We start from the raw sequence: 26,370 nt of genomic DNA on the forward strand, positions 1-26,370 counted from the left end.
AAACGAGATCAAACAGAACGAAGCAGCAAAAACGATTCGACTCAGTTATTCTGCGATGTGGAAGTTTGGATTGAAATGAGTAAATCTACTAATATCTTTGTCACTTGTTGCATCATCCAACAACTTTTGCTTCTTTTTTGCATCATTGTCACATAAAATTAGTTACAGAGTTCCAACCTAAAGTTTGTTACAGTTTGTTACAGTTTGTTACATTGTGCGTTCACTCACACATGTTGTGCCGTCCCAGGTTACAGGTCATGACTGACTGTGATGTGAGAGCCTTCATCTTTAGTCGTGTTCAAATATTGATTTCAACGCACTGAAAGTGAGTCAACAGAAGATTAAAAATATATGTTGAAAAGTATTTGCTACACAAAGCTAACATTTCACAGCCCTCGTGTATAATGAGTGACACTGAGATGTGTTATAAACGAGTCATTTTAGGCACGAGGGCTGTTAATGTAATGTTGCATTTTTGCCAAAAATACCCCAAATTTGTTCACTAATGCAGGTCTCCTGTCCTCTGTAACTGTTACCCCCTTTTCTCTTGTACCTGTGGCGAAGTGATTTTAGATGAAAGTGACGAATTCAGCAAAATTCCCTGGAATATTTTAGGAAAAAGACACCAAAGGGCTGTTTTATTTATAAACAAAGACTTTGTATCAGTTTTTCAAAGGGTCAGAATTACAAAAGTCGTCCTTGTACCTAATAAAAGACAAAGGAGGAGGAAACATGGACAGTGACACATCCAGTGTGAGGTCCAGCAGGCAACTATCGGCCCGACCTGGAGCGAGCGTGCTGCAGCATCAACGCTGTTCTATGTCACACGAAGCCCACAGCAGCAGGAGGAAGTGCAGGCCTGATGGAGGCGGGAGACACAGTCCTGTGTTTACACTGACTAAAAGCAGGAGAGGAGTCACATTCACTGGGAACGTGGAAGACTCGATCTTGCTGTACTCCGACTTGTCAAAGCAGGAAGAGATCAGATTAGTGGAGCCAGAAATGGGATGAAATATGCAGGTAGACCTGCCACAGCTGCTCTGGTCTGTGTTACCCACCGGCTCTCCTGTAACTTTATAACTAGAAACACAGTAAATCTGGATATTTCACTAAGAATTATGATAAATACATTTATGAAATGCAGTGAGTGGTAACTTGATCAGTTTCAGAACGAACTCGACGAGCAGCCGGTCGAGACTGAACAACACATCTGGAAAACGAACTGAAACTCGAGTATAAGCGTGACAGCGCTGCACAATTACACTTCAAACCAAAGCGGCTAATTTTTAGGTCGATCATCAGGATGGTGCAGGGATGATTAGGACAGCTCAAAATAAGTAAAAATGAAAATCTAGGAAACACTGATTCAGCTGAAAGACACGTTGGCGTCTCCCCAGATGACCTGGAGGAGGTGGAGAGGGAGGTCCTGGACTCCTGTTTAGACGACTGCTCCTGCAGCCCAACACTGGATGAGAAGCAGACAGTGGAACAATGAAACAAACTTGTTGGGTGGTTAAGTTAGAAAGTTAGTTCAAAGTTCACACAAAGATGAGCTGAACAGTCCGTGAAGCAGAGGACGAGAGGAAGACGAGTCAGTGAAGCACATCAGGGAGACGATGCTCGTCGTTCTGCTGCTTTGCCTCATCACTTTCACAAAGTAGATGAAAGCAGGGGAGGGGCTGTAGCTCACACACAAACAGGAACACAGAGACAGCAGAAAGACCACAAACACACCAACGACGTGTGGAGCAGAGTCGGGCTACAGAAGCGGCCCGACCGTACGAGGCCCGACGACCTTAATCCTTTAACAAAGTCCAGACCGCCTCCGTAGGACGGTCCACGTTCAGCATCCACGAAGCCGAAAGATTATGAACGACTGTAGCTGCTGGCCTGAGAACATCAGCTGTTGTGTAACAGAAATGAGCCTCTCAGCTTATATCAGCACAACTTTAGAGTGATGATGGAGACGAGCTGCCCTCTGATTGGTTCTGACAGCACAGAAATAATCAGCTGCAACAGAGCGGTTAGCTCCCAGTGTACAGTGTGAATACGTCAGGTCAACATTAGGAGCTATAGATCTATATTCTCACTGAGAGCTTTCAGTTCAAAAGGCCTCGCGTGCAAAGATGACTGACGGTCAACCATTAACAGTTAAATATCCTTCAGCAACAATCAGTCTCTGTTTATTCTGTTTATTCTGTTTATTCTGTTTTCTGATGAAACAAACTCAGGACAAACTCAGAGCGACACAGGAACCGTTCCTGACTGCAGTCGTGCAGACAACGCTGTCAGCGAGGACTCGAGCCTTTATTTGGAACAAAATCAACAACGTTATATGTTTGACCCTTTTTTTATTTACTCTGGGAATGAAGGAGTTACGATACGCTCAGAGTTGTGTGTGATAAAAAAGAGAAAAGCAGCACAGATCTCGATCTTATCAAATAAAGATTAAAGGTATGTTCTTGTGTTTTTTCAAAGAATTGAAAAAGAGTCAGCCTTCGCTGTGAAACATCATCATCACCCTCTCCCCACAGTGTCCACGTTTCGCTGTCCAGCTCATTAGCGCCCCCTGGTGAGCAGCCTTGGACTCTGCTATTCCTCCGTAATGCTACTGAAGAGTCATTAAATATTATGTGCATGTCAGTGCTGACCTGCAGCTTTAACAGGTAACCAACTTCCTCATTTTTTAATACAACCAAGTCAGTCAGAAGCTCGAGCGTCGAGGCCGACGTCCTTCTGGTTCCCGGTCTTTGGTTTCTAGATGTAGTCGTCATCCACGGGTTCGCCTGGAGTGTCACAGTGATGAAGGAAGAGGACCACTACTCTCTGAAACACTCCTCTTTTGCTCTGCCGGCGCTCCGAGATCTCTTCCCCAATGGTCTCCATGCAGATGTCAGCTGACAGCTGTCCTTTGCGCCGCGGGGCGTAGATAGTGGCTAACACGGGAGAGAAAACAGTTTGAGTACAGAGCAGCCACATGGAGCATCTGCTGACAGACTGACGCACTCACTGCTTTCATCGTCTTCAAAGTCATAGCGGGAATAGCCGTTAGGATCCGCTGCTCTCAGAGTCCTGAGCCAAGGGAAGTCTGTTATCATGCTGTAGGGCGCTCCATCCACCAATCCTGAGAAGGGACATCACATAAAGAGTTGATGGTGAGAACATGCACTACCAGCCAAACGTTTGAGAACAGCCCAGTTTTACAGTTATTTATTGCAGTCGTTCAAGTCCAGTGAACAGCTTGAAATGGTACAAAGGTAAGTGTTGACCTGCCAGAGGGTTAAAACAAAGGTGAGTGTGAACATTTCACAATTATACAAAAAGGCCTTTTTCAGGGACAACATGGTTAATCATTTAAAATCTGTCCTGCAGTAATGGAGGCTGAAAGCTGCTGCTACTAATCCCTACAGAAGGATCACTCCAGCCCCCTGTGTCTGCATAAAGCAGTGCTGAACACACTGTGGTGTCAGACCCTCGTGAATCAGTTGAGCAGTATTGTACTGCAGGAAGTAGAGTGTTGCTACAAACATGCTGAGAAAAAGGAAATGAACAGTGGAAGAGACACAGACCATCATAACACTTATAAATGTCGGTGTGTGCTACAGAGAGACTGCAAAGAAAGTCGAGGTGTCAGTGAGTCCAGTTTGCTTCAAAGACTCAGAAACAAACAGGAAGAGGTCTGCAGACCCAAAGACTGAACTGGAGTTTCTGAGAGTTAACAGGCGGCTCACAGGACAACAGCTTCAAGCAGCTTCATAGTGGTCGTAGTGAGAAAGTCTCAGTTTGAGCTGTGAGGAGAAACTTGGAGCTGCAGGTTTGACAGGATGAGCTGCAGCAAGAAAGCCAGACGTCAGAATAAGACACAGAGGCTCGTCTGGGCCATGAAACACCGACACTGGACTACTGAAGACTGGAAGAAGGTTTCATGGACGGATGGATCAACATTTGAAATCTTCACGCAGGATCTTTGTGCGCCGTGGAGTAGGTGAAAGTTCCACAGTGTGTGGCATCAACGGTCAAACATGGAGGAGGAAGTGTGATGGTCTGGGGCTGTTTGCTGATCCAGGGTCAGTGACTGGTACAGAGACGCTCCCTGAACCACAACAGCTACCACAGCATTCATGCAGCACCATGCAGGATCCTCTGGAAGAAAAGTTTCTACATCAAGGGTGGATGTTATCAGTGTGGCTGAAAAGGTGGAGCATGCAGTCAGTTAATCTGAAGACCCACGAATGATCGGTTGGGTGAGGCAGTGAAAACCATCTGTAGGTGGCCACAGACTCGCCATCACATTTATTTACATCCACATAGAAACAAGATCAGAGATGATGAAGCAGTGACGTTTAGAGCACTGCACCACCTTTCCTCCCATCTGAGCCCCGCTCAGTGTGAAAGTACACGAAGCTCTCGCAGGAATGACAAATCCTTCCTTCCATAACGTCACTGACTAAAAACAAAACCTCGATTCCCAGAGGAGGGAGAATATAAGCAAGCACTGAACACGTTACCCTCCAGTGTGTAGATGTCTCGGCCCCAGGGGTATTTGGGAAACTTTTTCACATCCTCTTCTGTCCTGGTGGCTTCTGGGAAGAACTCGTACTTTATTAGCTCTCTGTTAGAGACAAACACACATATGATGCATTTATAACTCACAAGACAGTCCTCGAGGTCAAACTGAAATATGCTTTATAAAGAGCAGCGACTCTATAATCAGTACAACAGTATAAGTCCCTTACTAATGACCACTGTTCCATTTTTGTTTGTTTTTGTTTGTTTTTGCTCTTTCTTGTTTCAAACTTCCACTTATTTACCAACTTGCTCGTTAACGTCTGTGCTGAGAATAACCAGTCACGCTTGTTTTAAGCGCGTGAACACAGTGTAGGCCACAGCCATCTGTGGTGGGGATGTGGTCTGCAGCTGCACTGCAGAGTGGTGGTGGTGGTGCAGTAGTTCGGGGGGCAGTGCCAAAGGCTGGCAGCACAGGTAGGAATGATTTGGTGATAATTTCCTGCTATTTCAGTAGCCAGCTGGAGCCGGAGGAGCGAGCTGCAGCAGGAAGTGCTGCACAGAGCAAACTTAAGCTTAAAATAAAACACTGCAACAGTGTGCATGTGTTGGGCCTTCATCTTACTGTGGCGTCAGGCCTGCAACCAGTACAGCCAGTAGAGGTAGTGGCCACGATGCTGGTGGATCCAACCACCATGCAGACAGTGGTGGATCCAGGCCGAGTGCAAACCTGACATAGCGGCCGGGTCACCCTTGGAGCAGCCACAGCTGGTCGGGATCTACGTCAACTGTGCTGGCTGTGGAGAAGCTGCCACGACTGCAGCCTCTAACTCGCTCACCACCATCTCCCCGCACGTTCCACCAGCTACAGGCGATGTCCTAAGTCGCAGGGAGCCTCGCAAATGCTGAAGCAGAAGTGCTGGAGGTGTGGGCGGCCGGGACACCAGCGCTGCACGCAGACCCTGGTTCAGCCAGGGCCATTGGTGGAGGCAGAGCAGGTGGAGGTTAGGTGCGTGCATGGGGACATACACAAATATCCCATAGTGTCACTACAAATAAATACAAGGACAAAACGCAGTAAAGGCTGCAGCTCAGGCCTGAAGCATCTCTGAACTGCGTCGACAGATTGGGATTGAGAGACGGGCTTTAAAAACCTTTAGTGGAAGCTTGTGGGCGGGGCTTGTAGTGTCTGAGCTGTACTCAGTGGTGACACGAGGTCGTGCGACGCTGGCTTTGGGGAGGAGGAGATGGCAGGGCCTTCTCGTGAGGCCCCGCCGCCTCCAGCGATTGGCCACTGTTCTAAAACGTCTGGAGCAGGCAGGGCTTACAGCCAACCTGAAGAAGTGTGCAGTTGGACAGATGGACAGTATTTGGGGGCCCACTTGGAAGACGTCCTCAGGTGGAGAAAACAACAGCCTGTATCCCAAGAACAAAAGAGAGGTGGGGCGGTTGTTGGGGACAGTTATCACTGCAGATTCATGCCAAACTTGTGCATGGAGCAGGGCCAGGTAGCATCTGTGCAGGTAAAGAAGAACCCCTGCTTCACACACCTAACTTTTGACTCCCTTTCATTCATGCAGATGGACGCCTCGAACAGAGGGCTGAGGGACACTTTGTCCCAGCAGGTAAGAGGGCTCGACCTGTCGTCTACATCAGACAGTAACTGTCAGAGAGAGAGGTCAGATACAGCACGATATCTGTCTCTGTTATTACCTCCTGGGATGCCCTCGGTTCAGACCATGTCCCACTACAGCCCCATGAAGGATTCCAACATCAGATCACCTGGATCATTGTCCAGCTGCTGACTGCTCGTACCTTCATCTACCTTCTGTACAAGAACTTTCAGTTTCTGAAGTTTGGTAGATCAAAGCAGCAAATTTAGTGCAAAACTGTTCATATGACACGTGTGACTGTAACAGGTCAGTGGCCCTAAAAGCAGCTGTGATGCTGACAAAACACTACCATCAAAGGCCCACACCCACGCACACATGCATCCACCCAGGCACAGACACACCCACGCACACACGCATCCACCCACGCACAGACGCATCCACACACAGACGCACCTACGCACGCACACACGCATCCACCCACGCACGCACACACGCATCCACCCACGCACGCACACACGCACAGACCCACCCACGCACAGACGCACCCACCCACGCACAGACGCATCCACTAGGGCTGGGCGATATGACCCAAAATTCATATCTCGATATTTTTTACCTGGACGGCGATATAAGATATATATCTCGATATATTTTTTTTTAAGCCATAAAGTAAGAACAAAAAGAGAGTTCTTAGTCAAAGCTGTGTCCCAGATGTCACACAGGCACTTTTATTAACATAGAGCATAGATGTACATAAAATTTACTCAAAAATAAATTATGAGCATTTATTAAATAATAATGCTCCATAAATAAAAGAAAACAATGTTGTTTTTGTGCATAACAAAAAGCTCACAATTGTGCAGTCAAAATGTAAACTAACAGATGCTGAGCATAGTAACAAAGACAGATTTCACAGCTGCTCTGTTCCCAACTTCTACTGTGTGACTGACAGCATTGAGTTTGAAATCCTCTTCGTAACCACGTCTCTTAACAGGTGCCATTTATGGTCCTTATACACAGTAGGGTAATATTACGTTGAAGCACAGTACGTATCACTCCGCGAGGCTCCTCGGCAGCCGTAATGCTGCGACAATCCATCAACCGGTGCAGCTCCGTAGCTTACCAAAGTCGTACTAAAACATTTTTGACAGATTGCTGAGCGCTGTGTACCACATTAAATCGGTTCGCGGCCATCAAGCACAACCAGAATTCATACATAAGGCGCGCTGTCAACTTTTGAAAAAATGAAAAGATTTCAGGCCGTGCATGGCGTTAGCGTGGTTAGCTAGCTAACGCGTTGACGGCGTCCAGCCCCACGCACGGGGCGATGCGCAGTAACTCGTTAACGGAGATTTGCCGTGTCCATCTTGTTGCTTCCTGCAGGTGAAGCGATGGGGGAGGAGGGGGAGTTGTGTTCAGTGAAGGAGGGGCGAGGCCGAGTAAAGTTGCGTAGAGACAAAAGTGGACGAAAGAGAGGCAAACTTGCGGCTCCACAAGTATAGTTATAACGTAACATAGACTATATCGATATAAAGGATATTGTCACATCTTATATCTCGTATAAAAATATATCGATGTTTTTTAAAAACTCAATATATCGCCCAGCTCTAGCATCCACCCACCCACGCACACACACATCCACCCACGCATACACGCATCCACCCATCCACCCACGGACAGACGCATCCACCCACGCACGCACACATGCATCCACCCACCCACGCACACACGCATCCACCCACGCATACACGCATCCACCCATCCACCCACGGACAGACGCATCCACCCACGCATCCACCCACCCACGCATACACGCATCCACCCATCCACCCACGCATCCACCCACCCACGCACAGACGCATCCACCCACACGCATCCACCCACGGACAGACGCATCCACCCACGCATCCATCCACCCACGCATACATGCATCCACCCACGCATACACGCATCCACCCACGCATACACGCATCCACCCATGGACAGACGCATCCACCCACCCACCCACGCACAGACGCATCCACCCACCCACGCACACACGCATCCACCCACGCACAGACGCATCCATCCACCCACGCATACACGCATCCACCCATCCACCCACGGACAGACGCATCCACCCACACACACACACATCCACCCACACACACACACACACACATCCACCCACACACACACACACACACGCACAGACGCATCCACCCACACACAGCAGCCCACTGCTGTCTTGTGTACTGTTGCGTGTGACTCTACTCACTGGCTGATGTTAGCTATGGTGTCCATCCAGCTGCGAATGCGAACTTTGTTGCGTATATTTGGCGGGTTGCTGAATTCGTGCACTATAGCGATGTGATAAGGATAAGGCCCCTGGAACAGCTGGCGCTCCAACGCTACTGAGTCAATCTGACAACATGAGAGACAGAATTACACTGAGTGTTTCACACAGACTCACAAGTGTCTGGAAACAGACAAATATTTGAACATTTGTTCATCTTTATCTTGTCTAACGTTATTTTAGCAGAGAGAACATGTCTGAGTCTGACAGCTCCTCTTTTATGTAGCCAGGATGTTCCAGTAGTTTTCAGCAAGCACAGTTTTATCTGCTGTCAACAGCTTTACAGGCACAACATTTACAACGACAGGTCTGAAGAGCCGGGGTGTCAAACAGCCCACGGGCCACATTCGCCGGCTAAAGTGATCCCCGTTTTTATTTTGATCCTTTTCCCATTGTGGAGGACAAAACGTTTCAAACACCTCACCTGTGTTCTCCCTGGTAATAGTAGCAGTAAGTAGATAACACATGTGTACCTTTCTCTTATTTTTGCATACATTTCTCGCTTTCTTCTAGTCTATAAAATAAACTACAGAGTGTGTGTAGCACAGAGCCATGGCTCAGGCTCTGCATGAAGTTATAATTCTCAACTTGTTTGTTTGCTCATCACAAACAAGCACAAGCAGAACATTTGACTGCATCTGTATAAGTTTATAGTCTTTCCTACAGTAAAAACCTCCATCACTGCCATTCATACAACACAAAGTAATTAACAAGTTTCTGTTTTTCACTTTCCACTATAGCACATTTCTGCTTTTTTAAGACTGCAGTAAAAACCTTTATTTTTTACAGTTTCTGTCTTTGTTGAAGCTTTTTGTAAGATTGAAGTGGGCTGTATGTGGCTCGCCATGTAACGTGAGTCTGACACCCCGGCCATAGGAAAAATGGTTTTTGTTGCAGTATTGCAACATTACAACATTTTATACACCAGTTAAGATTTCTAATGACCAAAGGTCACCAACCTGATGCATAGGACGCATGTAGATTATGCGATTCCTCTCGGGGGGCATTCTCAGGATCTGATCCAGGACCTGTTCCATGTCTAGCTTCTTACACTGAGCGTAGTCAAATCTGTTTACTATGGGGGCACTTTCTACTCTCAGGTGCTTTAACACGCGGCATCTGGTAGCTGTAGAGTGTAAACACACAAAGACGCTGATTACTCGAGACCTTCCGACAAGCATAACCAAAGATGTCTCAGGCACTTTGGAGCGTTTGAAACAAAAGTTAGTAATGACTTCTTGTATTTGCACAATCTGTCAAAAATTAAAAACATTCATCTCAGATTGAAGCTAAAAAACTAGTTAATGGTGACTTGTTGTTCCTAGAGTATTTAAAAGTAGAATGGGAGGGAGAGCCTTCAGTTTTCAGGCCCCTCTTCTGTGGAACCAGCTTCCAGTTTGGATTCGGGAGACAGACACTATCTCTACTTTTAAGATTAGGCTTCAAACTTTCCTTTTTGCTAAAGCATATAGTTAGGGCTGGACCAGGTGACCCTGAATCCTCCCTTAGTTATGCTGCAATAGACGTAGGCTGCCGGGGATTCCCATGATGCATTGGGTGTTTCTTCTTCACTCACTATGTGTTAACAGACCTCTCTGCACTGAATCATATCTGTTATTGATCTCTGTCTCTCTTCCACAGCATGTCTTTATCCTGTCTTCCTTCTCTCACCCCAACCAATCACAGCAGATGGCCCCGCCCCTCCCTGAGCCTGGTTCTGCTGGAGGTTTCTTCCTTCCCACTGTTTGGCCTAAACATGATCTCTTAACAAACAAGAGTGAAGACTAATTGTTTTGAATATGCAGTGACCAGCAGCTGACAATTGTGTGACTCATTTACAGATAAATTCGTTTCTCAAACACAGAATATAAGAACCTCCGGAGATGCAAGAACATTTTAAAGCTCATGTGCAGCACGAACACTCAGAAAAGTAGCAGCAGTCACATCTACTGCAGTTCATTTTAAAAGTTAGTTTTTGGCAAAACAAAACATTAATATAAGTTATCAAATATCAGTTACCGTGAATGAACATCATTTTGGGGCAGTCTTTCAGGACAAGGTCAGTGATTCCACAGTTGGTCAGAGTGATTCCCACCAGGTTCTTGCTCTTCAGAGACAAAATCTATACAAGCAAAACCATCTTTGATAAAAACAGCAGAACCATTTCACCAAACTTTAACCAAAAAGCAACCGAGGACAAAAACATCTGTGTGCTTTTCTTTGGATTACAGAGTAAAGTGTCGGTTACTGTGTTTGTGTCTGAGTGCACAGGTACCTGCACGTGGTCGTCCTCCGTCACGGGGTCTGAAGTGCTGGTTGATTTGTCAGCCATTCGTTTCCTCCTCACTGCCATTCGAGGCCTGGCTCTGGAAAGATCTACACAAAATAACAGAGTCCAAGGTTAAACGTACCTGCCTGGCAAAGAGGCTGAAAAGACACTCTGCTGTGAGATGGTGAATACTTCAGATCTGTGTCATTAACAAGTGATTTCTCTTTTACTCGTCACACTGTGGTGAAAAGTGTAAGTATCAGGTCAGACGGAAAACCCCACAAACGTGGGAGAGTGGATGAAAAGGCTGGATGGTTACACACTCCTGCAATAAAGAGGATGGATGCTGTATCACAAGGAGGCCGATCAGTTTGTTTCCTCTGCACGGAGCGTGTTTGACGGTGCAGCAGCCGTGGAAACAACAACGTAATCTGCACATTTTTACTTTTTTGTCCAAGTAGATTTCCCACTTTTTTTCCTCAAAACAGTATTCAGACTTTTTTCTTGAAATGCTCAATAATATTTTTATTACTAATGTGGCTGTAACACGGCTTTGTACCTCAGCCCCCAGCAGACAAACCTGTGGCAACAATTTAAAAGAAGAAAACTTCCTCTGACTGTGAGATCAACGTCACTGAGATCTGAACTTATACAGAACTAGGGCTGCCACAAACGATTATTTTGATAGTCGACTAATCAGATCATCATCCATTGGACATAAAACGTACAGCTTATTGCACCAGCAGCATCTGCTCTTATATAACTATCATTAGCTTACAGCTTTAAGTGTTTAAGGTATGTGCTAACTAAAAATAAAGACAAGATGATAGTTTATTAAACTTTAATGAAATTTGCAGATTGTTTCGGTGAAGTTTAATAAACTCCTTGCTATCTAAAATATAACAGGACACCGGAGTAAATTCTCGAGCATCTCACACTTCTGATAATCAGCTGTCTGCTTGACGTTTATTCAGCTGTGTAAAAACTATAACTTTAATCTCAGCCAAACCGATTTACTCAGGAACAAATAAAATACTAAAAAAAAAAGCCAAACAATAACATTTTTAAGTTATCTAAGTGACTTATATATCATGTTTAACCTGAGTAGCGAAAGAAGGCGGTGGGTTTGAAGACGTTTTGCCGGGAGTCCGGTGTTCTCACGGCTCTAGTGAGCCTAGCCCCCGGCTAGCTATCGAGCTAGTGGGTAACAGACGTCTCCGAAAACGTCAGAACGCTTTAGAAAATATGTGGTGTCTTGATAAACTGAGCAGATATTTGAGGTTTACACAGCTACATTCTCGCCTGAAAATATGTTAAACGTTTATTTTGTGACCCAGAAAGATTAATAAGAGTAATATTAAAACTAACTAGCTGCCGCCATCGTTGGAAACTGAGCTGGGCTGCGCTATGAATTCTGGGACACAGCTTCTTCTTCTTCGGGGTTTAACGGCAGCTGGCATCCTTGTACATGCAGTGCTGCCATCTTCTGTTTCAGTCCGTTATTACACTCTTAAATCCTACTACTTATTCCTGCGTCTTTTGTGATCTTACAAAGCTTCAAACGACACGTCGACTATTAAATCAGTCGTCTATGATTTTGATAGTCGACATAATCGTGACTAGTCGACTAATCATGGCAGCCCTATACAGAACACTACATTTGGTAAATCTGTTTCCCAGAAGAGCTGCTCTGTAACAAAGAGGAAGCCTCGATATCCCAGCTATACACAGGAACCTGAACACAGCTTCCATTTGTGGAGCTGAAGCGCAAAGTAAAACACATGTGATTCGTGGACACCCGCTTAAGGCTTTGGAAGAGAGCAAGAGGGATGTCACATCTGTGCACGAACACGCATATTTATAAAAGAGAAAAGTAGCCGAGTCGTGAAGCTGAACTTAATCAATTGTGTGTAAATTATTACCATTTATTCAGCTTCTGTCTGATCGACGTGCTTTGTGTTTATAGAATCACTGTAGAAACTTGTGGATCGTATTGGACGCACTCGTATCACTTTTGAGGCAAATTTCTCAGCTTAGCTTCTGAATGATCGTTAATAATTTTACATCCTCGTTAAGTTCGACTGTGGATACTGTAGCTCCTGTGGAAACAACCCCAGGTTTCTCTTCAGCTCTGTAGCCAGGCTGACAAACAGTCAGAGCTCTGCTGAGCCAAACATCCCTTTAACGTTAACTAGTAACGACTTCATGAATAACATTTGAACCATTAGAGAAAAAATGACCAATAATCATCCCACAGATGTAATATTATCTACAGCTGCTCTTAGTACCATTGATGTTAAGTTAGACTCCTTTTCTCCAATCGATCTTTCTGAGTTAACTTCAATAATTACTTCCTCCAAACCATCAACGTGTCTTTTAGACCCCATTCCTACAAAACTGCTCAAAGTCCTGCCATTAATTAATTCTTCAGTCTCTAATAATCAGCTTTGTAGCACAACATGCCTCATTCATCCAAACACCAGCTAACACTCACACACATTCACACTCTGATGGACGGAGAGAAACTGGGGTCAGTATCTGTCCCAAGGACACAGACTGGGGGAGCCAGGGATCGAACCACCAACCTTCTGATCAGTGGATGACCTGCTCCACCTCCTGACCTACTCCACCTCCAGAGCTACTGCAACCAAAACTAAAAGATTCATATCCGTTGCACCTCTCACACTATGCTCAGCGTGGGCATGTTAACATGTGTGACAGGTTTTGTTCTGAGTGAACAAAAGTAAATATCAACCGAATCATGAACAACTTCACAGAGGTTTTAGAAACAGCGATGTACTGAGCCTCATGTATACGAACATATCTGCACAGAGCCATGAAGAGAAGAAAGAAAAGCTTTAAGTTTCCCTCCTGAGAAGCTGGAGAACGTATCCTGTTGTTCCAGTCTTACCTGTCTCTGAGACCAACGACACAGAGGACGTGCGGGTGCAAGATCGGGTTAAAGGTCGCCTTGGAACAAAGTTCTCCTGCTGTGATCCTGAGGTCGCAGCAGAGGAAGGCTGCCTCCTCCCCTGAGCAGTCTGAGGTCCTGGTCTCCTGAGATCATTACTTACAGCACCACCTCTGGGCTCCACTCTGTCCACGTTGGCAGGACCAGAACTCAGAGGGACGGAGGGTCGCTCTGCACCCTCTCTGCCACTCGCAGCTCTGTCGGGGGCTGTTCCATGGGTGGCGTCCATCACCACGCTCCTACATCCACCCGCCTGGCCCGATGTGGCTCCTGTAGGTCCAACTCTTACCAATGAGCCGGTCATTGTCCTCACTCCAGTCCTTGATGCTGGAGTATCCTCTGATGTGGCGCTGGCTCCTGGTCTTGCCGTGGCCTCCACAGCCTCAGTCGTGATTCCTTTACCGCTGCTCCTCCTGCTGCTCTCAGTAGCAGCCTTCATGTCGGCCTTAATCTGCTCACTGGTCACCTGGCAGCTCTTCTCACAGCTGTTCTCTGCAGCCTGAGTCTTTGGCTGATCAGCGACTGCCACGGATATAGCCACGTTGTTGCCCCTCCTCAGCGGCGTCTTTCCTTTACCTGGACACGAAACACACCGTTTAAAAACCTTTGACACCAGCAGCGAGTTTTAAGCTGTGATCAAATGAAGAATATCGGACTGATACATGAAGAAAGACGCTTGAATCAAAACATCCTGAATGTCTGTCCATCATCTCACGATCCAATCATCAAGCACTTGCTGGTGCCTTCTGGCTGTGAGCTGTATCGTGCATCACCTTTTGTACACGAGGCCGGCTGCTCCAAACATGAAGGTGGCATTAACCTGGAAACAAGGCCTTCCTCTTCCTCGCTGTCCGAGTCCGAGATGACCTGTGAAGGTTTGGGCACGTTGGCACAAGCTGATCTGCACTGCTGGACTAAACCACTGGGACCTGGAATTAAAATCAAATATTAATGTGGAAAGTGTATTTATACCTTCATTGTTCCAAACACTGATCGTGAAAGACCGACGTCAGACCTGCTTGTTCCTCGTCAGGTGGCTGTGATGCTGCAGCCTGGTGACTGGGCCCCGGAGCCACGTCGCCTCCTTCAACCTCGGCTTCTTTCAGCTCGATCTGAGGCTCAACGTCCATGTTCTCCTTCCCAGAAAGTTAACATTCATATCAGAACCCCAAACCTGACTCTATTAGCCTACAATCTATCATATGTGTCCTCCGTCTCATCAACATGATCAATACTTGTCATAATCTCCAAATGTTATGGACAAAAATGAACATTGTTAACAAAAATTTGCCAAAAACACCCAATAATACAAAAATATATAATAAATATATAATAAATATACAGAAATCTATCATAGAAATAAATCATACTCAACATGATGTAGCAAAAACATTCTGTGGGCTTTGTTATCAGGGTTAAAAAACGTCTGTTATCTCTGGCTATTTTGATGGGTTGGGTCTTACAGGGTGAAATACAGAACATTTTTACCTCGTCTTCATCCTCTTCATCTTCTTCCTCCATTCCATTTACTTCTGCTGGTGCTGTAAAAACAAGCGCTAGTTCTTTAACTCAACTCTACGTCAGGGTATGAAGTAAAATACTTTATATAACTGAAGACATGAAGGTTAAAGGTCGCACTATGGCAGAACCACGGGTTTAAAAACATTTCCACGCTGTGTGTGACGTGCTCTGCCCTCTCAACCTACAGCTGCGTTGGAACAAAAAGAGTGAGGGATGAGAACATGCATCAGTGTCCCCCCCAAGCTCCAACTAAGCGACTGCACACTGAGACTTTCACCCACAACGGACGGAAACCAGACAGCATCTGTTTAAACAGCCAGACTGGTTCAGTATTTTGGTGAGTATTGGTGTAACTTTACTGATCATGTTTACACATGATAAACGTGACTCTGTAAACACAGGAAAGGCATGTATGAATAACTCACAGCACTGCCTCACTGAGAATTTCAACCACTTCTCTAGTCTGAGTTAAATTAATGCAACAATGATTCAGTCGAGGCACTATCCCAGCACGGTAGGTTCAATCGTTCTGACATTATATCGATAAGTACAAAGCTCACAGTCACAAGATTCATATCAGGGCTTGCATTTGCTTCTAAACTCAGATCAAACTGAGATTATTGTACTGGAAAGCTTAGAAATATGGTATCTAAGCAGATTCTTACTCTGGATGGCATTACCTTGGCCTCCAGTAACACTGTGAGGAACCTTGGAGTCATTTTTGACCAGGACATGTCCTTCAACGCACATATTTTATTTTTTTTAAAGTATGGTTTCTTGCATTTGCACAATATCTCCAATATCAGAAATATCCTGTCTCAGAGGACACTGAAAAACTAGTTCATGCTTTTATCAGCTGCTCCAAAATGCTGCAGCAAGAGTCCTGACAGGGACTAGAAAGAGAGAGCAGATTTCTCCTGTTTTGGCTTCCTGTTAAATCCAGAATTCAAAATCCTGCTCCTCACATACAAGGTCTTAAATAATCAGGCCCCATCTTATCTTAATGACCTTGTAGTACCATATCACCCTATTAGAGCACTTCGCTCTCGCTCTGCAGGCCTACTTGTTGTTCCTAGAGTATTTAAAAGTAGAATGGGAGGCAGAGCCTTCAGTTTTCAGGCCCCTCTTCTGTGGAACCAGCTTCCAGTTTGGATTCAGGAGACAGACACTATCTCTACTTTCAAGATTAGGCTTCAAACTTTCCTTTTTGCTAAAGCGTATAGTTAGGGCTGGACCAGGTGGCCGCTCTTCCCTGATCCCAGGTCTGCTAAAGGTTTCTTCCTGTTAAAAGGGAGTTTCTCCTTCCCGCTGTTGCCAAGTGCTGCTCACAGGAGGTTGTTCCTCAGTCAGTCCTGCTGTAGCTCACGAGGTATCGCTACAGCCATGAAACTATTAATTGTAAAGTTTGATCCCTGTTTGCTCCAGTCTGCATGCTAAACATCCTTGAGCAGGAAACCAAGTTCCTCTGTGATTCATCCACCAACACGTGAACGTGTATAAATGTTAGCTAGTTAAGCACAGAAAACAAAGCTTGCATGAATGTGTGAAAAACTCATGTTGTAGCGCATCAAGCGCTCAGGCAGAGAAGAAAAGCTGCGTATACGTACTCCTGCCTTCTCAACACACACACTTTCCTCATTTTAACATTTCGTCTTTATCCTTAATCACCCAAATCTGCTGCACATCCTTTCCTCCTTTCTCAGTGTCCACCCTCACAGACCACTAACTATACACCCTTTTCCTAGTACTCATGTCTACTTTGGTCTTCTTCACCATCACACTTTTTCTTTGCAAATCTCTTCTTTTAAATACTTTCTTGTACTCTCTCAGTCCATCATCCAGCACCGAGTCTCCTCGTCCTCTTTCCTCTGCTCAGAGGAAACACCAAACACCTCCTGGACAGTTTCCTTTACCACTTCAGCTGTACATCCCATGTCATCTGGGAACACTTCCCTACCACGTGGAGCCTTCTCAGCATTCTTCCTTTTCCAACTTCCTTGCTTCTTCTTTCACTCACTTCCTCTTCCCGATATCCAAAGTATCCTCTAGGCTACGACCCGATGCAGCTTAGCTACATTCTCCGATGACACCACTGTGTACTCTCCAGTCTCGTTCAGGTTCCTCCATCTGCAAAAAATCTACCTATGTGCGTCTAGTCTTATGTTACTCAGTGTTCACAGCCATCTCCAAGCAGCACATGTGTCCTTTAGCACTGCTCCAACCACGACTCCACCGCTTCATCCAACTTACTCCAGAATTCCTCATTTTCTAACCGACATCCGACTTGTGGGCCGTCAGCATTATTAAAAACATACGACGTTTATTTTAATACAATTCTTGGTATTTAATGATTAAAGCCAGTGAGACTTGCCATCGTGTTGCTGCTGCTGCCGCCGCCGTTGGTTGTTTATGTTGTTGATGGGTGGGGGAGGCATGTTTGGCTCGTTGTGGTGATGGTGGTCTTCGTTGTCGTTGTTCGAGTTCTGGTTGCTGACCAGTGCTGAGGACACACCGATCCCAGTTCCTGCACTCAGACCCACCCTGGCACAGCCCTAACACACAGGTGCACACACACAAACACACAAACACACAAACGATTACAAACTGTTGCTGTGAGGCGATAGCGACAAATCACTGTGTGCACAGGACTAACACGTAGAGCAGTCACACTGATGCACTGCATGAATGCACCAGTGCCGGATCCTTGTAAAGAGCCTGACACACTCGCCATGCAGTTTAAAATCTGCTCCCTTTGAAGACGACGCATCTCTGGGATGATTGGTTTCGAGAAAGCGACCATAACAAACGTACCTTGGGTGGTTCTCGAAACATTTGGTCCAGACAGATAAACTCCAGACTGGGCAGCAGCTCTACAAACTGGGAAAAAGACTCCAGTTTGATGGCGTGACAGCGAACCAGAGTGAGATCAACCAGACGGCTCCATCTGGACTGATCTGCAGACAGAAAGCATGACAACACTTTACACATCCAATGATGTGAGAGGGAAAAACACTGCAGCGTAATAAAGGCTGTATTTGTCTCTGCTGCTTTGTTATTATTCACCAAAACCAAACATGTACCAGTGATCCAGTGGTGAGGGTTGTGGAGGTGAGGACAGTTGTAGATTAGCAGGTATTTAATATTGGTGAACACCTCATTCACCACCTTGATCCCAATATCAGTGATGATTCCTGGGTTCTCGATAACATCCGCCAGCCCATATTTCACCAGCTCCGAATGGCTCATTTTACCTGAGTTTAGATAAAAACAGGAAAAAGCTTCGTTTCCATCATCAGTGTACCGAACATGGGCTTTATTACAGAGTTACTATTCATTCTCCTCTTGGTTTAAGTCAGCTGCTTATCGCCTTTTCATCAAAGCAAAAGATATTTGAGAGGAAGCACTAACACTGCAGCAGAAACTCATCCACATAACCCAGATGAAGAGTCTCAAACTGGGGAAACTCCAGCTCAGCCATCTTGAGAGCTGAGAAGACTCCATCTTTCGTCAGTGAAGGCTGGATACGCAGCTCGTGAAGCCTGATGAAAAACACAGAAAGAAGTGAGAATTTCAGCAACAGCTGCGTCTGCACGCAAACATCAAATAATCCAATCGTGTCACAAACCTGTTTCACTGCCCTGGTGCAGATATTATTCTGAGTTATTGCTACTGTTTGTGTTTTAACCACAGCTGAACACTGAAGCTATGAAAATATGCAGCAGAACGTCCTGACTCTGTAATCCCTGTTCGTAAGCAGGTACCTGCGAGCTGCAGTTATGATGAGGTAGCCCAAGTCCACCTCCAGGGCATTCTTACAGGCTCCGAACGCAATCGTGTGGAGGTTCCGAAATCCTCCTGGATGTGCCGTAAACATCAAAGCAAACAACAAAATATTACTACAGTACAGACGTGAAGTCGTATTTGAAGTGCTAAAGACAAAAGTAGAGACACGTCATGTAAATCCACAACACCGGACTCTTTAACAGCTCGGACGTCAGGGGCCGCGCTCACTTTACTGTTCAAGCAGCACAAAAACAAACAAGAAAACAAAGATTTCTGAAAATGAAGCTTTTCATTGAACTACCAAATGAACACACTGGTCCTCTCTGTGCAGACACGAGGCAGCACCTCTGTCACTGTGTGCGTGTTTAATAAAACTGCAGACATAAGTGTGCGCATTAGTTTGTCACTGAGCGAACACAACCTCAGCATGTTGGGACTCTCTGCTCATACTGTCATCATATTCAATCGAACAACAAAAGTCACCTCAGGGTCCAAACTGCGTCACATTTCTTCACGCCACAGTAGGGGTGACGTCGGCCGCGAGTTTAACCCTTTAAAGCCGAGCGTATCGTATGTGATCCACGTGTTTTTGAGACTTCTGCATCGTCAGTGTAGCTTTTTTATTTTACCCTCAAAAAATGATATAAATTGCATGACACATTTTTAATGACGCCACTGCAAAAATATAGTGTGATACTAATGAAAACTCATATATGCAGATTTAAATTTGATATATTTATATATATTTTGTCTAAAGGCTCAACAAACACTCCATCATCAAAAGTAATTCCATGGTTCAGGTTTTAAAGAGTTAACGACTGTTTCCAGGTCATTTGATTCATTTCCATGTGACGCTCATGAACATTTAAATTCTTAAACACAGGCATTAAAACAACAACAGCAAAGCCATGCATGAATCAATCCGACTGAACAACAGTGTGATTTAAAGATTGAAAGCGCAGCAGTGTCTACAAACAGCTGCTCACCTGATCTCCAGCTGTCCTCCACCACGTGCTGGATCAGCCCTCCCAAGAAGGGAACTCGCACCAGCTCCAGCTGCTCGAGGTTCCGTGCTGAAGCCAAGCCGGTGATCAGGGGAACGTATTTGAGAGAGTTGGTCGGCCCTGCACAGTTGCGCATAACAAAGGTCCTTAGGCTCACACACAGAAAGTCCTTAAACGGCTGTGGTTTGGTAAGGCGGACCCACTTCAGGTAAAGGTGCCGTAGCATGGACACGCAGGGGATCTCGGGAACATTCACACCTGGGTTGGTAAATATAAAAGGACAGAGATACTTCAGACCTTAAGATTATCCTTATGTTCTTTTTAACAACCACAAATCTACACAACAGCAGACACGACGCCGACTTACATCCAGAATGTTGGATAGTAGCTGATGTATTTAGACTGAGTCTCTTTCATCATGTTGTACTCACCCACCAGATGGAGGGTCTGGATCTTGGCGTTTATGGGGACGGTGAGTTTGTTCTCAGCGGGAATGGGAAAAGCTCCGTTACGGTTGCGGAACTTTCCGAGAATGTGAACCTGGGGCATATAGTTCCAGATGGCTTCCACCAGCTCCAGGTGGGAAGTCTCAACGCCCTGAAATGACATCAGCGAAGGTAACTGCAAACGTAACTCGACGGTTACACCTTAAGGCTCTTTCACCCGGCGTGCGCTAGCTACAGCAAAGGGCCTTTACACATCTCATCAGTCTACCAGGTCAGAGAACGTAGCAACAAATAAAGACCATAAATCACATGTTAATTATTTCACACACAGCAGATCAGTCACATACTGTTTACTGACCAGCAGATTTGGGCAGGCTTGCAGAGCCTCCAGGACTCCTGGAATACTGAACGCCTCAAAACCACGGATTCGTCTCCTTTCCAGGTATCGTGGGTGGAGACCATACAGCTGCTCCAGATCTGGCATCTTCTTCAAAAGGAGCAAAAAGCTGCTGTCTGTGAAGCCTAAACGATAAAGCACAACAAACATAAATAAATACCTTTATTTCAATGTTTCAAAAGCCCGGGGGTCGCAGCATAAACCGGTTACTATGGACGCATTTACAAACATATAACAGAAGGTGCCCGTGTTACGGCAAAATGCCCGCGTAACGAAATCCACCGGCTCTGATTGGCTGAGCCCACAATGCCCACAATGCCTTCCGAATCATGTGACAGCCCCCTTGGCTTTCGTACTTGCGCTTCGCTGTTCCACTTGAACGACGTATTGTTGTTGCAGTTAGCAGTTAGCCTATAGCCGATCGTTCACTCCAAAGGCGTGATGGGTGCTTCGACTTCCGAAGATTTTCGACTAACGAAAGACCCTCGGGAACAAATTAATTTCGTAAGTCGGGGTTCAACTGTATTAGAAATATGAGCAAAGATATTTTTGCTCATTTTAGTTTTAAAGTTGAAAGGCTTGAACATGCATCTCCATCCTGTTCTGTGTTTAAGGGTCTCCACATGTTATTACACTGTCAGTGTAGGACTTAGACACGTCCAGGACCTCCTGCTAACCAAAGCTCTTTGTGTTTTGGTGTTAAAACGTACTTGGAGGTGAAAAACACTCTGCATAAATATGAAACATCACCAGAAGCAAAACAGCAGTGAATCTAAAAGGAAACATGGGCCGTTTGTAACATTCAGGACCATTATTTTATAGTTACTGTTATTAAGTAAATTTCTTAAAATTTTAAGACGTAAAAATAAAAGATTTTTGCAGGCCAGTAAAAACACAACTGAACTCTAAGCCTGACCTGGAGCTTAGGCTCCATACATTCATTATTAAAACTGACAACATCAGAATTCATATTCGGGACGGCAATGCCAAAAAAATGGTACCATAGCAGCTCTTTGTTGTATGTTGGTGAAAGGCAGACTGGTTGTACTGTACCTGAAGGCATATACTCCCACCAGTGACCAGCACACAGGTCCACCACCTTGACCACTCGCAGGTACAGAGTTACTGCTTCTCGAAGCTTTCTAGATAAACATTCCATACACATGATATCCTTCATGGGCAGGTACCTACAAAAAAGACAATGATGATTAAAATCTCTGAAGCTTTTTACCCTGTAATGTAATAAAATGTCATTTTTTAAGAACCGTGCTGCCATTCGAACACGTTGACATATATATATATATATATGAATTTGAACACACACACACACACACACACACACACACACACACACACACACACTGGGGCTGCAATGATTCATCAAGTAATTCGATTATAAAAAAAATTCTCAACACAAATTCTTTGTTTCCTTTAATTCTCGGCTCTATTGTGCGACTAAAAGCAGACCTGCAGTACAAAAGCATTTATGAGCAGCGTGTGAATAAAAACGTTTCACAACAGAAACACTGATAACAGAACAGCAGCAGTGATGATGACGCTGCCGTAGTTTAACGTGGAGTCTGTTTACACACCGCGGAGAGCAAAGAGGTGGAGCCGTTGTTGTGCCAAAAAGCGATTGCTCATATTTAAAGTGCTATAAGTAACTTGTTGGGCTATAATATGTTAAACATATGTAAAATGCATCCCTTATGGATGACAAAGTCATCTTGAGCTACAAACAACATTCTTGTAACAAGATAGAAGACGCAATCAGTTGTTGGCAGTGACTTTTATATAACCTTTATTTATGCAGTAAAAAAATCTCATTAACATTAAAAATGTCTTTTGTAAGAGTAACAACAGCAGAAATGGCAGCAAATATTACAATAGTTCAGTAAAAATATTTTAAGTGGGGATAAAGGACCGGATTGGTTATAATGTGAGTACAAGTTGTAAAGATACTTGAAAAACAGATAATTTTTTAATTCTTTATGTAACCCCTTTGTAAACCCTGTTCACCGAAGTCTATTTACGAACATACGTAAAGATATTACACATAAAAAATACACAGAAACACTGGAAATCAGTTTTTGGCACAACACCGTTACCGACACGCTGAGCTCGGGTAGAGTGACAGAAAACAGCAGCGCTGTTCCTGCGATCACCTTTAAAACTTTTACTGGGAAAAGCGAGCGGGAGTCCTTCATCAAAGCTTCCAATCAACAAACTCCAACATGAAGAAAAGAAAAGCGAACTTTGTAGCTGTTCCAGCCACCGCTGTTTGTTTTACACAGCGAGAAATCTGCAGTAAGGCTCCAGAAGTCAGAGCTATAATAACATATGCAGATGAGCTGTTGACTTAGTCTCAGACCGTGCTTGAATTATACAGCTTGACTTTGCCTAACAGCAGCCGTCCTATGTCTGTGAAGGTTCTCAGTCATCCAGGTCATCGTAGTCAAAGGAGCTTGCAAAGAAAAGCGTCTGGACTTCTTTAAGTTACAGTTACGTCTTCAAGTAACTTAAAGAAGTCCAGACGCTTTTCTTTGCAAGCTCCTTTGACAGCAGCCGTCCTACTTTATACGGAAGCCGTAGGTGTACCATTCTGCCTATTTCCATCTACGCAACATTAACAGGTTACATTCTTCTCTTTCCTCCCAGTCTACGTCCATTCTTGTCCTCTTTGACATACAGTCACCATCATGGACCAAACGTTATCTTGTTTTCCAGTGGGTGTGTGGCAGTCAAAGGTACCAATGCTGACTGGTATAATGGGCCAACACACTAGTCTCTACAACGCATAGTAAATACGACAAATGATAAGTGTAGCCTGAGGGCACCATACCTGAATATATGACAGAGGACTTCATGGGACAGCTCATTGATGTAGTCTTTGGGCTCACTGAGTCTTTGGACAAGATCTTCTCCACTGCTGCCCACCAAAGCGTGGACTTTATTAGACTTCTTCCTTGGACCCATTACTGCTGTATCATATCCTCCCTCGTGAAGTCTGGAGCTTCTATATCCCGAGCAGGGACCTCAGTTCTGGACACATTATAAGGGAAGATGGGTAAACTGGAGTAAGAGACTCATACCACACGACCTACTTTGAGGATATTTTAAGCTAATACCAATTATGTTCAAGACCTGCTGCGTGTTTGAAGTGAGGATGTAAAACCAATGATTACTGTGCACTCAGGGACGCTACGTCATCAACATGCACGAATATGCATGTTTGGTGGTAAACATAAGAAAAACAAATAGACATTTTAATAAAAATAAAACACATTATTTATTTTTCTTCCATTTAAATGTGATGGCTACCACTCGGGTTATTTTACGACTGGCAGGTTCGTTAAATTATACTTTAAAGTTAAAAGAAGCCTTCGTTTAAGCTAGCTTAGTAGATAGCACAGCGGCTGCTAAGACCGTACTCCACACAACGGGTTCGCAGTCACAACCTGGCCCCTTTATCAAGGCCTGACACGGTGGTTCTAACCTACCAGTATGTTTCTACTAAAGTCTCCGTGAAGCTTCTTCTCAGCCATCCTGTCTCCACAGAAAATGTACTAAACACAGCCAGAGATGCGTTAGCACAACCCAGTGTTAGCTTGTTCTTCTTCTTCTTCTGGGTTTTTCGGCAGGCCATACGCATTAAACACGTGTTGCTGCCCCCTTTAGGTCAGTGTTGTGCAGAAACAATAAAGAATTGATGGTTTTCTCCAAAGTTTTCGTTATTATCACTGGTTATTATTGACATTGACATGATGTCTGCCTCTATAACACAGCAGTCCATCAAAACATGCTTATCAGCTTGTCTTTAATGTGGTGGAGAAATTTATACAACAGCATGAAAACAAAACACTTCATTACACATAAAACTGTAGTACTGGAAAATTGTGCATAAACTACCAAAGTAAAAATAAATTAAATGAATTAATATTGTAAAAGAAAAACGTAAGCCTGAACTGATGCTCTCTGTTGTTTATTTCAGCAGCTTTGCTCGTTGCAATGTTCAATAAAAACTATTAGTAACTGAAAAATTATCAAGTACTCTACGTTTGATAAACCAGAATGATCAAACACCTTATTTAACACCATGCTGCCTTCATTACACTGTGTTTTTCTTTACTTCTCTTTCATTAATCTCTCAGCTTCCTTTCCTGCTGGACTTTGTTATGTTTAAGCTTGACCTATTTTGAATACTTTATATTGTCTTCCAGTATCACATTTTATAAATCATATGTTAGTAGTGTGTGTACTGTGAGTTCAGGAACACAGGCCTATATCTTGATTCAAGTATATTCAGATATATTACTAAGAACAAAAACCAGTAGAATTAAAAGGTGTCAGGAGTGTGTGACAGTGTCAACTGTCAATATAAAATAAGACTTTATTGATCCCACGACAGGGAAATTTTTGCGTTACCTCAGCTCAGGTACAGATATCAGAAGGAAAATACAATAAAATACAAATACAATACAAACAAATAAATATCTATGGGAGGAGTGAAATACTAATGAAAACTGAAGGTGCTGTTGGCACAACAACTGGTTAAATATATCACATCCAGAAATCCTCAGAGATGAAAATCTGAAAGCTGAGCCTGCACCTGCTCTGCCTGCTGTTTTATTAGATTGCACAACTGATTATGCTGTGAATGTTTTGATGGCAGCAGTGGCACCGAGGCTTAAAGTGGGATTTGTTAGGTGGAGGAACCTTCTCAAGTGTAGTGTAACTAACCTGTTTAACCCTGCCTCCTGGCACCGTGTGCAAGGGTTTTCTCCAGAGCCAGAAAGGTTCTTTCTAAAAACATCAATCAACTGAGTCCAAGCACGGCGAGAAAAATATTTATTTCTTAATAAAATGACTAAAGTTACCATCACCCAGTACTCATACGCACAGTCACTGTCTTTTGAAACCACTGGAACAGTTTTAACATTTCATTATTACATTTAATCAAACATTGACTGAAATCCTATCGCCATGCATTCTAACACTGATAGAGCTTTATTACCATTATCCACATGTTCATCAAAAACACATTAGATGAATGAATTCACCACACAAAATCAAATTAAGGTGTTTTTATTTCCATGTCTACACTGTTGCAAGAGCCAATCACAGACAATTGAAAGGACAATAAAGACTTTGACCAGCAGGGGGCTTTGTGCGCACATGAAGCTCGAGAAATGAGCCTTTGTTTGAAGCAACTGGATGGAAAGCTTCAAGGCTTTATGAGGCTTCATCTGCTCATCACCAACGATTAGTGATTTTACACATCACTGAAGCCCCGACGCGTGCGTCAAGCAAAGGGGGCGTGGTTTACACCCTGGACAGGCCACCAGCCCGACACAGACAACCATTCACAATCACACCTATGGGCAATTTACATTAACCTAACACCGCTAACTGCATATGGACCTTAAACTGTGAGAGGAAGGGATGCACAGTACAGTAGTGCAATTCATCCTGATCGGTGATTGGTCAAAAGTCTAGAGTGAAAGAAGAGGCTTGTGATTGGTGAA

The 26,370-nt window shown here is 44.5% G+C and overlaps 1 protein-coding gene across 2 annotated transcripts; it reads right to left on the minus strand.

The window, feature by feature from the left end:
* Positions 1-608: 608 nt before the first annotated feature.
* fbxo38 (F-box protein 38) lies at positions 609-24,500 on the minus strand. Of its 2 annotated transcripts, none has more exons than XM_085171168.1 (22): positions 24,346-24,500; positions 23,688-23,887; positions 21,899-22,032; positions 20,807-20,970; positions 20,434-20,599; positions 19,985-20,260; positions 18,977-19,070; positions 18,624-18,754; positions 18,296-18,466; positions 18,027-18,169; positions 17,587-17,767; positions 15,183-15,235; positions 14,710-14,827; positions 14,468-14,623; positions 13,635-14,270; positions 10,730-10,830; positions 10,474-10,576; positions 9,414-9,580; positions 8,377-8,522; positions 4,509-4,612; positions 3,011-3,124; positions 609-2,936 (listed from the first exon to the last, which is right to left on the minus strand). In XM_085171168.1, exons 2-22 carry the CDS (start codon positions 23,819-23,821, stop codon positions 2,758-2,760), a joined length of 3,471 nt encoding a protein of 1,156 aa, XP_085027294.1. In that variant the 5' UTR covers positions 23,822-23,887; positions 24,346-24,500; the 3' UTR covers positions 609-2,757. The 2 variants fall into 2 exon arrangements, with proteins under 2 accessions (XP_085027294.1, XP_085027285.1); XM_085171159.1 differs by having other exon boundaries at positions 14,710-14,830.
* Between the last annotated feature and the right edge of the window lie 1,870 nt (positions 24,501-26,370).

Source organism: Neolamprologus multifasciatus, chromosome 2 (assembly GCF_963576455.1).
Source record: "Neolamprologus multifasciatus chromosome 2, fNeoMul1.2, whole genome shotgun sequence".
In the NCBI taxonomy this organism is placed as follows: domain Eukaryota; kingdom Metazoa; phylum Chordata; class Actinopteri; order Cichliformes; family Cichlidae; genus Neolamprologus; species Neolamprologus multifasciatus.

What these genes read in the sequence shown, in the direction of transcription:
- fbxo38 (XM_085171159.1), bottom strand. Translation starts at nt 23,821, where the DNA reads ATGGGTCCAAGGAAGAAGTCTAATAAAGTCCACGCTTTGGTGGGCAGC. An exon ending in AAGCCTGCCCAAATCTGCTG is followed by an intron (nt 20,600 to 20,806) that starts GTCAGTAAACAG and finishes ATGTCATTTCAG; the next exon opens with GGCGTTGAGACTTCCCACCT. An exon ending in GCCGGCCTCGTGTACAAAAG is followed by an intron (nt 14,271 to 14,467) that starts GTGATGCACGAT and finishes TTTCGTGTCCAG; the next exon opens with GTAAAGGAAAGACGCCGCTG.